At 38.0% G+C, this 15,631-nt stretch overlaps 1 protein-coding gene across 7 annotated transcripts in view; it reads left to right on the forward strand.

Moving 5' to 3' along the window:
- Window positions 1-15,631, forward strand: part of UTRN (utrophin) — a 368,491-nt gene that overhangs the window by 160,709 nt on the left and 192,151 nt on the right. For 6 of the 7 annotated variants that reach the window (XM_051811059.1, XM_051811060.1, XM_051811062.1 and 3 more), the window contains one exon: window positions 2,206-2,395. In XM_051811059.1, the coding sequence (XP_051667019.1) occupies window positions 2,206-2,395 (190 nt within the window). The other variant, XM_051811064.1, reaches the window with a different exon arrangement.

Raw genomic sequence — 15,631 nt, forward strand, 5'->3', positions numbered from 1 at the left:
GACATACATGTAATCTTGGAACGTTAGTTTTAAATCTGTATGTATTTAGTGAAAGAATAGCTTTTTAGCTTTAATTCAGATACGTGACAATGTATATGTAATGGGACTGTAAGAGGATTTCATTCTTTCCTTGAAGTTCAACCAAGCAGAAAGTTTGAGAAATTAAAACTTTAGGCTGAAGACAATATTCTTCAATGGATGTTATTATCCGTAAAGTTCCAGTTGTCTCAATTCCCATCTAGTACATCAGTACTCAAACTTAGAGATCTGGGTCACTTAGTGTTTCATCCTTTGGGGCTTTTCTTTTTCCTTGAAGGTCACTTTTATCACCAGTCTGTTCTTTCTGTTATCAATCCTGTTCTTCCACCTTTGGCCTTAACCTACCCTGCTAGAGAAGAAAAACCCTGCAGAGGGGAGAGGGTTTTGAAGTTAGAGCTCATAACTGCTTTTACTTTGTTTTTCTCACATTTCCTTGGTGTGCTCTAATTTTTTAACTGGTGCTTGTTATCTTTTCTAGGCAATATCTGTCGAAGTATTTGTAATCCCTAGCATGCTATTTATTATTTTTCTTGAGAGTGCCTGAAGCATTCCAGAGCTCCAAGTGAGAAGCAAGAACGAAGGCTTCCTAGTCTTTTGCTAGTAGCCCAAACTTGGGCAAACACGAGGTCAGGAATGATTCTTAGTGTCTTATTTTGGTGACTTAAGACCTAAGCTCTTAAAGTAAGGGTTGCAACACTGTCTTTTTGCAAGAAAATTCAGTTGGTTATGCTAATACTTAGGAATGTAAGCCTGGCAGAATTGGGGTTGCATGAGATTTTCTCACGGTCCTTGAAGAAAAACAGCTTTTCCTTGCATCTGTCTTTTCTGATGTGCTAGTAAACCAGGATACCTTCTTTGATATGTCATCCTGAATGGTGCTAAACACCAACAGCTTCTTTTCTAAAAGGAATATTTTAATTAGTTCTGAAATTCACAGTTCCAAACAGTGATTCCTTAATACTACTGAGCAATACTTTTGCCACAGCATGGCAAGGAGGTAAGAAAGCTGAAGTAGATGGAAGGAGGCAGAAGACACAAGTTTGGACCTGTCTGGAGAAACATGGGAATATCAAATACTGAGTGTTTCGGCCTTGTCTTACTTGAAATTAAAGATCAGTTTAGCCCTGGAATGTTCGTGCTTGATGTGAAAATGAAATTGAACTTTCTGCTTATTTAGCAGCAGCATTCTAGCTATTAGCTCTGTTAGGGGTTTCTGTACAGTGCGCTGGTGTGGGAAAACTTGTTTCTTTTGTCTTAATTTTGGGAAAAAGAATGCTGCAGAATAACAACCTCAGATGGATGAAATTTAGTTTGTCATGCTTTAATTAATGTTGCTAATCAGAGCCTTTAAAATTGCTGACTATAATAGTTTTCCCTCAGTTTCATGTCAATGACAAGGAAACAACTGTTATGCAGAAGTGTAATGTGATTTTTTTTTTTCTAGGAACTCATTTTGAAGTTGCTGATCAACAATATAATTAAAACATTTTAAGTTATCTCATTACATATTAGAAAAATCCCCTTACAGACACAAACTTTTGTGTTTGCACCAACACAGTCTTTTGGATGATCGAAAATTTGGACTATATTCTGCCAGTATTTGTTTAGATTCAAGTATGTTGAGCATGGCTTGACTGTTATGATGGCAGTGTATTATGCTGTTTGAGTGATAGTGTCAAAAGTCTTGTCTTCTAGCAGAGAGAACCAGGTATTTGACTTTTCAACCCTTAGCACTTCTAAGAATTTATGTAACTGTTTCTGCTCATTGTAAAAGAGGAAACAAAAATCCCCCAAACTCTCAGTGCTTCTATTCCATGTGATTTTTGTAGTTGGGAAAAACATTCACACTTTTCACACTTCTGCCATTTGGGGTAGCATAAGTCCATGATGTTAATACTCTAAAAGGAAAATCTAGGTTTTTAATGAATAACTTGGTTTGCTCTGCATCTTTTTAAAAAGGTCTGCAACTTGTATAACCAGTTCAGAACATCTGTGGGTAGTTGTAGATATAATAACCAGAGAAACAGTGATATAAATACAGCAAGCTGTACAGATATATAGTTTATTACTAGAGATATCTTTCAGATTTCCTTTCAGTAGTTTCGTTATGATGTATATAATGCTGTATGTTATGGGGCAATATTCTAACACTTGTCTTGTTTTCAGAGCTGTTGATAGGCAGAATTTCTTGGAGACAGAGCTGAAGACGTTACAGGCCTCACACAAGGACCTGGAGAGCTTCCTCAAGTGGCTTCAAGAGGCAGAGACGACAGTTAATGTTCTGGCAGATGCATCCCAGCGTGAGAACACTGCTCAGGACAGTGCCTGCATAAGGGAACTCAGAAAGCAGATGCAGGTAAGAAACTAAATAATACTGCTGTTATTCATGCCTTTTCTCAATGGCAAGTGTTATAAAGGAAAGCTATGTACTAGGGTAGGGAAAGCAGCCTGTTGAAAGGTGTTTAAAAAACAGTATTTTAGAAGTCAGATATATGAAGGAAGCAGATTTTTCTTCCTAAGGTTTGAAGCACATATTTTTGTGTACATCTGTGGCACTGAGGGCTCTTAAACGTCCTTGGAGGGTGACTGTATTCAGAAAGTGCATGCTTGATTAAACCAAGTCATGTTGTGGGATTGTCCAACCAAACAGTTTAATCTACTTCCCTCCAAGTAAAACCCTCCTGGGCTGCATTGTCTCCTTTTTCTGCCTGCTGCTTTCCTCTTGCTCTTCTAGCAATCCAAGAAGTTGTTGTACTTGGGTTGACTCCTCTCCCTCTCCTACTGCCCAGCAGCTCCACAACTGGCTTTCCTTCTTGTACAGGCCACAGACTGGAAACCTGAGAAAAATGACTGAGGAGTCTGACAGCACTTATTAAATCTTGCACTCTGGGTTTGGAGTAATGTCATCTGTGATCTAAGTGGGTTTGAACAGTTTATAATGAAAAAAGGATTTGCTTTTAGTAGTGCTGTTAATCCGAACATATCTGAGCTGAATTTAAATGAAACGAGACTGAAGTATCTGATAGCAAACTGTTCTCATTAATCATAGTGAAGAGCACGGTGTATTGTGGAAGCTTGGTTCTGTTGAAGATGGCATGTCACTCACCAATCTTTATATGATTCTTGTCAGTCAGGTAACTCATCTGTAGAGATGTGGTGAAATGCTGAGACTAGTCTGTAGTGGCAACACCTAGAAATTAATATTATACTTTCTACTGGCACCCCTGCCCCCAACTACTAATGTAGTGGAGGTGGAAGACCTAAAACGGGGCACAGGAAGCTAGCAACGGAAGGCAGTGTTGTGTGTAAATAGACTTATTTCTGCATTACCATGCATTTTGTGTAGTCAATCACACCAAGATAAAACTGTTATTTCTTGGTTTTTGTTTTTTTTTTGATTGGTTGGTTAGTTGGTTTTCTGTTGGCTCTATGCAACTGTGAAGCGCTGTGGATATGGAAGATTGTTTGCTATTCTTTGTTGTCCTGCAACCTGGTTAAAATTGCCAGAGTTGTGTTGTGTGATGGGGGAGAACTGTTGGGCAAGACTTCCGGCTGTGTGGAGAAGGTCCATATCCAGGTCTTGACTGTGCTTGTTCTCCTGGTTTATAATCATTGAGAAGGTAGATAGAGATGCTTCGGACATGACCTCTTCCTTTTCAGCATCCCATTACCTGGTATTGTCCATATTTTTCTGTGACTCTATGCTTCTACACACTGTGCACATGAAGCATGATCACTTAACTTAGCTGTGACCTTACATTATATTGTAAGTTTTTTCTAGCTACCCCAGAAAGCATCAGACTATCATAGCATAGTGTTTTCCAAAATGAACTTTGACTCCTACCATCTTAACAATCTTACTTTAAATATCACTGAAAGCATTCATACCATGAAAATGGCAAACACTCTAAAATCAATGTTTCTGTTTTTAAATATTTGTTGAACTTCTGAAAACAAAACAAAGCTCTAATGTCTTGCTGCAACTTAAAAAATCAAGCCCACTCCCTTGCAAGTTCTTTCCATGTTGAGTGGTATAACAATGGTTGTTCTCTTGGTGCTTTGTTGAATATGTAAAGAAGTTTCTTTTAAATGGTTTTAAGAAGAATACAGGGCTTGTGACTGCCCCCGAGCCCTGTGCATTAAGTAAAACTTTACTATGAGTTTAAGGTGTGATAAGTTATAGGTAAAAAGTGCTGAACCTAGTCAAAATATAATGAATTTGTTGTTGTTGCTGTTGTTACATGTCATGCTGTTGTTACATGTTACATGTTTTCAAAATAGGATCATCTGTTAAACCAGCGTCTGTGAATGCATGGGAGGACTACCCTCCATTACATTTTGGGGCTAACTTGTTTGCTGGCAGCTCAAGCCACTCTACATCAGTCATCTGGGCACTAAAGGCTTGTTTTGCCTTCCATTGTGGTGTCTAAGGCTAGCAACAGTACTATGCAAATAATGCAAACTTTGAGTCTGGTAGGAGAAAAGGAGAAAATCCATAATCGTATCATAAGTCTTGTCTGTTCATTATCTCGGTATCTAAATGGTTCCGTTCAGGTTAATGCCAAAACATTCCAGTCTGCATTGGAAAATGTTTAGCATGAAAGAGGTTAAAATCTAATTTGAAGCAAGATGCCAAAATTAAACTAAAAAATAGTCGGATGTAGTCCTGGGTCAATGTGGAACGTCCTGGGCCTACAGATGTGAAGGTGTTTGAAATAATTGGAAAGTTTTGTTTTATTGCGAATAAAAATCAACATGACTAGTGGTGTGCAGTTTTTCTCACTGCTGGATTCAAACTTGTATATTAACTGGGAAGGACAAAAGCAGAAGTGAAGAAAAGCAGATGTGGACTGTGGGTTCTGTCTTATACAGAAGAGCCTTGAGCTCTTGGACAGTCGTTTCTGAATGCCTTGTTGGTTTTGGACTTGTTCTACTTCATAGGTTTCCTTAAAAGGTGTTTGGTAACAGGATATCAGATGATAATGGTAGGTTAGAGCTGTTGGGTTAAAGGAACAGATTTGTGGTGGGAGGGAAGAGCAGATGTAAGCCAGAAGCAATGATGTAGAAGGGAATGGTTCAAATGAGTGGTGGAGAGGAAGAAGGCGAGTGTGGCAGAGTGGAGAATACAGATGGTAAGATTTTTATGCAGAAGAGAATGAAGGCTCTCTTTCCTCAAAATGATGTCGTGCTGGACAGATCAAGAACAAAACAGAGTACAGGTAAACGGGGTTTACCTGTGGAATGGTAGAAACATTGATTCAGTCTTAAAGATGAAAAGGTTGTCTTAGCAGAACTGGATGGGAAGAGTTTTTAAATGTCCTGTATGCAGAACCTACACCTTGCATCAATCACATTGGTAGGAAAGTGCCTTAGAAGAGGCAGACCAGTGTATAATGCACTAAGCTCTGCATTATTTTGGGTCATATGAACTTGTCAGGATAGCTGTTGCCTCCCTGTGTGCTTGAAATGCGTACGTACCTCTTCATGTGGCAATATGCACATTAAATAATATGACTTGTGGTGTCTTTCCACTTACTGTGTTGATAATGGCCTCCCTGAACATTTGCTACAGCAGCCCCTCTGATACAGGTGTAAAGTAGATTCATCTTAGCACCTTTAAAGCAATAAGGAGTAGATGGCTCTGGTTACACTGCCATATCATCACACCACATATCACAACACTCTGTGTTGGCTGTGTTGCATTGTTACCAGCAGCAAAACACTTCCATGATCCTGAGTGTCCTGATGTCATCCTTAGATGGCTTAAATTAGCTCAGTTGGTTAGAGCATGTTGTTAATAACAGCAGTGTCATGGGTTTGACCCTGGTACAAACTATTCACTTAGGAGTTGGACTCAAAGATCCTTGTGGGTCCCTTCCAACTCAGAATACTTGGTGGTTCTGATAAGAAATAATTCTGCTTTATCATGGGAAAAACATCAAAATTATGTTAGCTCTTTGAAATTCAAGGACGACTAGAGAAAGGGGTGATAATGCGACTGTATGCTTTTACTTTGTCAAAACCCTATTCTTTCGTGTCTGAAGTCGTTCAGGAAAACATTTAATTGGAAATGGCTCCTGAAAAACATTCCTTCTTTCTGGTGCAAGTGATAATCCTTTGAGATCCCTTTTACTAAATCAACCTTAAGAGAGTTTTCATAGAGAAACCTCTAGCAAAGAGGTTTACCCCCTGTGGTTTTTCCTTTTGCATTGGGTAATCTGGTTTTGAGAAACGCCTATGTGATTTATTATTCTTTAATGTATGGCTGATATAATTAGGGCAGGTATCCCTGTGCTCCTCTCTCAAGATTTATAACACAATCTGTTATTCACTCACTCTACAGCTCTGCCAGAGCTGCATTCAGTCTGAGAACGAGAGCATCCTTTTCCAGAGTGAGGGAGCAAATGCTCAGTCTGCTGACAGAAAGCAGCTACTACAGAAGAACAACTGTTGTGATACACTGGAGCCGTCTTCCTGAAGGAATTCTTTTTTTGTTCCTGCAGCTTTCAGGCTTAAATTAATAACCTTTTTCTGGCTATTTAGTGCACACTCCTTAACAGTAGCAGACGCTCGGCTGCTCAACTTCATTTGCCCTCTGTAAAAGCAGAGCTGAGCAGTACCGGTTAGAAGAACCTGTGAAGGCTGTTATTTTTTTGCATTTGTTTTTTGGGGTTATTTTTGGAGACCAACTTATGCTGTATCAATCTCCTTTGCCTTTGAAACGTATAAAGCCTGTAGCTTGCAAAAGCAGTCCTGGAAGAGAGCATGCTCAGAAAGCTGGCAAATCATTGTCCAGTGACCGGGAGGAAATGATAGTTGCTCTTCATTTATAATGCAAATTCTGAGGTGTCTTCAGAAGTGTGGCAAACTTAAAATGATGGCTGTGGTGAGAACCTCTCTGCAGAAAGTTGTGGTGTTGTTGCATCGTTTACAGAGGATGGCAGTTTCTTCTCCCCGCTACCAGAAGCTTTGTAAGGTAAGAAATGTAAACCCTAAATCTCGAGTGTGTGTAATGCTAACTCTGTTGTCTTTCTGAGATAAAAAGAAAGTAAGCATGGGATGAGTGTCAAAAGTATCTAGGCTATCTAGTGTGTTTTTAAGCCTGCCGTGCTCCTGTGTGTGTTTTGTTAAAAGAATGCAATAAAAGAAAAAAAAACAACCGAAACCCTTCTGTTTGTCAGAGTGATTTTTTTTTTTTTTTTAAAAAAGTATTCTCTTGCCCACCATGTAAGTGTCTGGAAGGAAATTGTTCTATTCAATTATTTTTTTTTTTTTTAATTACTACCACTTCTCCTTTTCCATGGGACTTAGTTAATTCTTGGTAAATGTGATACTTTAACTCCTGTTTACCCATTATGTAGAATAACTGTGTTTTCCCATACCCAGTGTTTTTTTTTCTTTTGAGATTTATGAAACTTTGAATTAGGAATGAGTTCAGCAGACTAATATGCAGCCATTAAATTCTGACTTCACCTATAGAGTTCTTTTGGAATAAAAAAATCAGGAAAAGTTGGAGGAAAAGCATGTTTACATAGGCTACCACTTACTGGTATTTTTGATGGTACCTATTTTGGTGGCTGATGGTTTCTACTTCCAACAAGACTGTATTTATGTTTTGTTTTTTTTCCACAGGTTCAGTAGTTCTGAACCTTAGTACTGTGGTGATAATCTAGAATACCTAGTAAAATTCACTTTTCAAAGTAGTTTGATTGCTCACAAGATTAAAATAAAAATGAAATAAATTTCAAACTGGTCTGCAAAGTCCATGAATTAATACTGCTGCGGTGTTGATGCCTCTGTGGTTATACTGTGATATTATTATTACACTTTAATATAATGATCCTGTCTTGAAACTTTGCAAAACTATAAAATTTGAGAGGTCTTCAACTGTATATATACTGATGTAACCTAACAGAAATTCTGTTTGTCTTCCTTTTAACTTGTTTTTCTATTCTTACTGCTTATGATATTTTAAAACTGCTTGTGGTTTTTTGGTGAAAATGTCTGTGTTTTGCATCCAAGGTTTGTGAGAACCAAAGTGCATGATCATGTCTTGTTCTGATGATAAAGCAAAGCCACTGTATCTCATCATACTTGGTTCAATCTGAAATGTACTTTCATATAAAAATTTCATCGAGTTAAGAGATCCCATCTCTATGGTAGGGTTTGGAAGTAAGGAATGAGTATCATGCGTTATCTGGTTCATAATAGTGAAGCTTGTAGAGTAAGTTCTGGCATATGGGGAAAACATTGTCTTCAAATGGCTGTTTTAGTGTGCTTGTGTTTACAAAGCTGTACTAAGAGCTGTATCTTCATTATGAAGAATGATTGTAGTTTGTGTACATACAAGCTATTTTAACAAACATTCCTCAGATGTTCTTGTCTATCAGTTCTGCCATTAAACAACCTGTTTGCTTTTGTGAATAAAGCAAATGTTTATTTATTTAGTGTAAAGACATGGGTTATAATTGCCTATTTAGTCACATTGTTGTGTATAAACTTGTTTGTAAAATGTTTGTCAAACAACTATTTAGTGACTCTTCCAGTAATAATTATTTGCTAATTAGCCTAAGAGCCTAGTAAATGCTTGCATACTTAATATGTTGAGTTTAAATCCTCCCAAAGGGTAGTAAAAATTTTTTCTAAAAGGCTGTTATTAAAATACATTTTCTGATTGAGAACCCATGCAGTGATAGCCTTGGGAATGACACATTGCTTGAAATTACACATTGTAAGTCTTTCTGCTTGTTAAAAAGTCGTGTAGATTAGTGTTTTCAGATGTCTGTGCTTAGTTTACTGAAAGCAGAATTGTTGGTCTGCCTGTCGAGTTAAATCAGACACTGATTGAGGGGGGGAAGAAGAAAAGAAATGGTTTACAATCCCAGTCACTTCCAGCAGGTGTCAATGTAAGGCAATGATATATAGAAGTCTGGTGATGGAAATGTTAATGCTTAGATGAGAAAATGTATGGAAATTACTAAAAGCAACCATGACAGCATGTCAGGAAGGATTTCTTGTAGTGCTCTGTATACTCCTGTCTTCAGAATGTCAGAAGTTTGTACATGTCATGTGAACTCACTGGATACGCTAATATAGTTCAGGTCTGCTGAAGAGTAACTATTTACTATGGAGTATATGAATTATTGTGTTGTGTCCAGGGTAGATGCTTCATGAAATAGCATCTAAATGTTTCATATGAAGTGTTCTCTGAAGCATAACAGAGGGCCAATGAAATAAACATTTTAAAAGTGCCAATGAAATATTTAAGACAAATTCTTGAAGTTTAGTGTTTGTTTTAAACTGTACTGTTTATAAAAGAATAAGCAAGGCTTTATTATTGAACTGTACTGAAGAAACTCATAATGGTTCCTCTTAGAAACCTCACATAGAACAGCACTCAGCATTCATAGTCTTCATTTTGCAAATTTCTTTAAAGCAGAAGCAAAAATAAACACTTTTGTGTGTTACAGCATTGCTAAAAAACAGGAAATCCAAAGTTTAGGATATTTCCTCTGTTGCTGCATTTTCTTTCACTAATTTCTTTGTACCAAGGTGAGTTCTGTCAGACCTTTTTACTGGTATTGCTATTTGATTCTTTTACACTGAAATTAGTGGCATACCACGGCAAAATGTCTGTGCTTAGTGTTGTATTGTCTGTGTGTAATAAGTTTTGCTGGATTGTTTTTAGCAGCTTTGTTTCATAACTGTTTTGTAAGATTTTGATGCTGACAATGAACAACCAGAAAACTGGTATAGGCTGTCATGTGCTATGTGTTCTTGTGATTATCCCTGAAGAATGTCTTTTATTAGTTGTATACAACTAGCTCAGACTGGAATGAATTTATAATGGAAAAGATCATGGTAAGGTACAAATTGGTAGATTTCTTCAGAGAGACCAGAGCAACAATATTACTTATGAAAATGAAGTAGAAAATTGTGAAACTTTCTCTAACTTCCCTGACAGAAGTTAAAGAACAGTGCATCTCTGTCAGACAACTAAATGTTTACTTTGAAATATGTATCCTGCTTGTGGAATTCGACTGTGATATTTCTGAAACACATTCAGGGACTGAACCATTCATCCACTGGAAAACAGGCTGAGGAACATAGCTAGTAGCTGAGATAGTATTTTCTCATTTTTGTCTCACTTTTCTGATGAATCTTGGAGAAGAACCCTCTTTATAAATAAATAAATATTCAACCCCCTTCATATAAAAATCCTTCAAGTCTCAAACCCGATCCAACGTGAGTCTTCACTCTTTAAGTGATATGTGGTAACTTGGGTGAGTTCCTGACTACCTCAGCTGTGATGAGAAATGCTTCATCAGAAGTACATGTGGTTCTTTTTTAAGAACACATAACTTAAAATACAATTTTCTCATTTTATACTGATGTTTTGGTTTGTTTGTGGGTTTTTTGTTTTGTTTTGGTTTTTTTTATGGCTAGTGTTACATTTATAAAACTGCAGGAAGTTAAAAGCACACTGAATGCTGGGGTCAGAATCCTTTTTTTGCTGTGACACTGGTGATGCATTCCAAAAGACATTTACATTATGTTGAATTTTGAGAGTAGCAACAACAACTCTGTTCCTATGAAATTTTGAAAAAATGTGAAAGGTCACAGCAGTAAGGCAAAAAAAGGCATGAAAGGCTAGGTTGAGAAATGGATAGGTCAATCCTGGTTCAAATGAATTCCACAAAGTTAAATTTTCTAATGTTTGCTTGACTTCACGTTGGTTTAGAAAATAAATCCTTGGCACTTGATCACATTCAGGTATAAAATACAGATAATCAAGTGTGGATGAGGAGAAACAGCGATGTAGTACATTCATTGGACAACAGAAGTGAGAACAAAAGTTAAATTTGGAAACATGTCCTGAAGTAGGCTACTGTATTAAGCACATTGTTGGTTGGAAAATGAAGCAGTGTCTCTGTCGTCAAAAGCGTTGCTAAATTATGCAGACAGTTTCTTTTTTTAGATGAGAAAGTTAAGTCCAGACTGCTTGATATGGTTCTAGTTGTATAGGGACATTCTAATTAGATTTTGATCTACAAAAAAAACCTTATGGAGGGAGGAGGCCAGAATTAAAGGGAGCCTTGGATAATAATGTTCCCTTAGTGTGATTGTAGAAAGGCTTTTGACACAGTCTCTCACAGTCAAATTGGGGATATACGGACAAGATAGATGGGCCAAAAGGTAGGAAGAGAACTGTCTGGACCATTTGTGTTCCTCAAGGGTTGGAACTGAGAGTGGTACTGTTTAGCATTGTTATGAATCCAAACAATGAGACAGAGTGCACCTTCAGCAGGTTTGTGAATTATGTTAGATTATGAAGGAACAGTTCTGTTCCAATTACTTGGGGCCCCAAGTAGGAGGAATGGGCTGACAGGAACCCCATAAAGTTTAAAAAAAGAAAAAAAAAGGGGGGGCAAAAAGACCCCAAAGCAAACTCTTGCACCTGAGAAGGAGTAACCCAATGCATTAGTACAAGCCGTGTGAGAGGGTTCATAGCCAGATAGGCAGCAGTGTTTATTTTTGTCTACTTAGCAATCAGGAGGTCATGTCCAGAATACCATTGGTTGATTTCAGGCCGACAGTTTGAGAAATAGTTAGAGACTGGGGAGACTGCAGTGCTTGGGGGCTGGATCACAAGATTTAGAAGCCATGGTGCAGGGAAACAGACTTCAGTTAGTTTGCAGGAGAGAAGGCTCCAGCGATTTCCAGCTGCTGTCACTGCCTACCTGCTGGGTTGTTATTATAGAAGATGGAGCCAGTCTCCTTCCCTGTGGAAGGAAAGAGGTGGTGGGAGCAAGCTGCAGCATGGGAGTTGAGTGTAAGGGCTACAGCAAGTGTAGCTGAGCACTGGAGTGGGCTGCCCAAAGAGGTTGTTTTATTTCCATCTCCAGAGGTATTAACAGTTGTAGTGGATAAAGCCCTTAGCAGCCAGACCTAGCTTTGAAATTGGTTCCTGGAGTTGGCAGGAGGTTTGACCTCTAGAGATCTTTCCAACTCCCGTTTTCTGTGATTCTCTGCGCTAGTGCTGCATTAACTTATGAGTGAAGAATAAAATAGTCAAAACGCTAGTGCAGCAGTTTTCAACTGTGACTGGGTTGCCTACTTCCTATCAAAAGGAACTTCACATTTTTACCCCATGTGAAAAATTCTTACAACTCTGCTGAATTTTGATTTAAATCTGGGCCTGCTATGAGTCTGCTGTACAGCCACAGTATGTATTCATTTGCAAATCCTTTTGCTGTAGTCTGACTTCAATGGTAACAATGCAGTACAGTCAGGCATTTGGTGCATATCTGAATTTTGTGCCTGTGATGAGAAGGCATTTTAATATAGCGTAAAACTTTGTCAGCTAACATTCCCCTCACTCTTGCATTTTCAGATGATGTTTTCAGAACTCAAACAGAAGACAGAAAGGTTGTGCACATCTTAAATGAGGAGGCTGACCTAAATATAACCGCTTTGTTTTCTCATTTGTCTAATTAGGATCAGTGCCAATAAAACTGCATAATAAATGGGTGCGTTATTGTAACCCCTTTCTTAAAGAAGTCTCTGCTCTCCGGTACTCTATGTATCAAGTTTTTCTAGAAGTAAAATTGTTTCTTTAAGGTGAAAAGGAAAAACAAAATGGGAGAGAACATAAAGCTTCATAATTTCAGTGTTCTTAAGTGCTGCACCAATCATTCCTATTTGCAAGCAAAATGCAGCTTAACAGAAGATAAGATGGGTTCTAGAATATAGCTTTTTTTTAAACGGAATTTCAGTAGTATTGTGGAAGGGAGGAAAGGAGAGAGGAGATGAGAGAAATATTTCAGGGCATGCTTTTAGAATCCTCTTACATTTATTTAAAGTCATGTCTGGTTTTTGAGCTGAAAATATTTTGCTATTACAGTAAAAATGAAAACGAATCTAAAACATGGGGTAGTTCTATTAAAGCATAAATGTGGGATTAATGGGAAAATTGACTTCCATGAACTTTGCATGTTTACAGGAGCTGGATCGATATTTGATATGAGACCCTCTTACCGTAGTATTTTACCACAGTGCTTTTTGATTGCTGGCATTTTTCAGAGAGCAGTTTTTTCCCTTCGTTCTCCTAGGGCTTTATTACCCTGCCCACATTCATGGAGTTGTGAAGCAGTAGTTGTCTAGAACAGCATAATGCTTCATGAGTTTGTGTCTAGAGAACTGACAGTTTTTCTTGTCTTCTTCAGACAGATCATTTGAACTTATTTTTAAGAAACCTGCACTCACTATGTAGATGGAAAAATAGTGCTGTTTGAAGATGTCTTGTCACTGTTAGTCATCAGGGACTCCGGAAGAGTTCTGTCCTCCTTTTTACCTTCCCCTCTGTTTTTAATCAAGACAAACTGCTACGAGACATCATGTTACAAAGTTGCCCTGCAAGCTTCCTATTTCATATCCACTGTGTGCAGACCTGTGTGGCGCTCTGGCTGCCCTGTGATGTTTTCATACTGGGTACTCTTGATATACGTTGATGTAAAGGATTGTATTTCGAAGCAGAAGTAACTTGCTCAGTCCTGCATAGTTGGGTAATTGAATGTGGGTGGAGGATGCTGGTATTGTTTCTGATAACAGATGTCCTGTGTTGCACTACAGAAAGGAATTCTTCATAGTCATAGAGTTACTATATTTACTGCTGGTTTATGGTGTATGGTAAACATGGTAGGTGCTGCAAGTGAAATAATGAACTGAAATGCTGCTCAACTCAAGTTGTGCCAGGGGAGGTTTAGATTAGGTATTAGGAAAAAATTCTTCACTGAAAGGGTGGTCAGGTAGTGGAACAAGTTGCCTAGAGAAGTGGTGGACTTAAAATCCCTGGAAATATTGAAAAAATGTGTAGATGGGTCATGTAGTGCTGGTTTGCTGGTTGGCCTTGAAGATCTTAGAGGTCTTTTCCAATCTTGATGATTCTGTAGATGCTCCTCAGTTGCTGATGAACCCTGTATCTATGGGTGCAGTGTTGTGCTAGTAGGGAAAGTACTGACTTCTCTGCACTGGTGTTCCATATTTCTGATTGGAAGAAAGCATCCTTTCTGGGGAGATGGGGAGACTTTGGTTTTCAATGCTTGCTCAATTCTTGGCATTTCAGCTGAGACTGCTGATCAATTAGTGCTAATTGTGCTGGGTTTTGGGATGTGGTCCTAGAACAGTCATCTGAGGTCGCTGCTTTCTGTCACCTGCTGTATTTGGACTCAGTTTGAACTATGCTTTTTGCTTTCCTTTTTTTTTTTCTTTTAAGGGGGAATGCATTATTAACCCTGAAATAATCACTCACCCTTCATGTTCAATTTCATATGTTCCGTATCAAATACCGTAGGTCTTTTGGTTAATATCCTCTTATTTTCTGCTACAAAGAGAAGTATTCATTTGCTGCAAGTTTGACCACTGCAAGCTGGTTGAAAAAAATGTCTTTCTCTTCTTTCTTTCTGTTACTGAAAACAAATTTTAAATTTCAGAGTTTAAGTGAAAGTTACTTAATATTGGGAATCCTTGGGCTCCTCTGAGAAGAATGGAAGCATAATAAAAGTTACAGATTACACAGAATCCCCCCCTCCCCATTTCGTATTTCTTTATTAGCAAGCATAGCTATTTTTTCTTTTGGAAGAGGGAGAAATGGGGCCAGAAAGAAAAAAGAAAAGCTTATTAATGGCATTTTACTTCTTTGCTATTATTTGCATCAGGAGTTAAAAGCAGTCGCTCAGCTATTTCAGTGAAATAGCTATATATCTGTTTGCAGACCATTACCTTTCACTTCATATAGCCCAACAGTGTAATGATAAATTAGCTCTGAATTTCTTTCTGTACTTCTCAGTAAGAAGAATAGAGTTTTAAAAGATTCACCTGTTATCTGTAAGCAGATAATTTAGCCAAATAGCCAAGTTGGGGAAGACTTTCATCCCTTAGGGCATTATTTCCTCTATGTTAAGGGCACTTATAAATAAAAATAATGGAGGCATTTGGGAGGGTTTTGTTGAAGAATTTGCATCTGAACATGACCTTCCATGAACATTGTCCCTATTTGAGCTGATGTGGTAGAGCCCTTACATAATCTCAGTTACAATCACTTAGAATTAGAAAACAAGTGGATTCTACCATTTTTGGACTAGGTTAGATTTTTCCTTTTTAATGTTCATTTTGTCTAGGCTTCCTTTTTGCTAGATATCTGAGTTCTGTCTTACTGTTACCTGAAATCTTGACATTTCTTATTGCATCTAGGAGTCTTTGGGATGAGGAGAGCATAGCAGTTTTGTTTTAGATGAAAGCAAGTATATTTCCTCTCCTTTTTTTTTTTTTTTTTCAGTTGCAGAGGTGTGGTAATGACCTCTTTCATGTGGAGAAACTATCACTCTGGCAGCAAAACCTGAATACACATTTTGCAAGTGTTTGTTTGTGTGACTGCAATGGCAGTTGAAGGGGAAGGATATTCTTAGCAAACAGCATTGAAAATACGGACTACCTTTTAATTATGGTGTGAACTATTGTTTTAATTGGAAAAGAGTGCAAAAAACCCCCAAACCAACCCATGGATTTTGTGATTGTGGAGAAATCTTTGGAA

This window comes from Manacus candei, unplaced genomic scaffold (assembly GCF_025592945.1).
Source record: "Manacus candei isolate 608988 ecotype Guabito, Panama unplaced genomic scaffold, ASM2559294v1 h1tg000081l, whole genome shotgun sequence".
Classification (NCBI taxonomy): Eukaryota; Metazoa; Chordata; class Aves; order Passeriformes; family Pipridae; genus Manacus; species Manacus candei.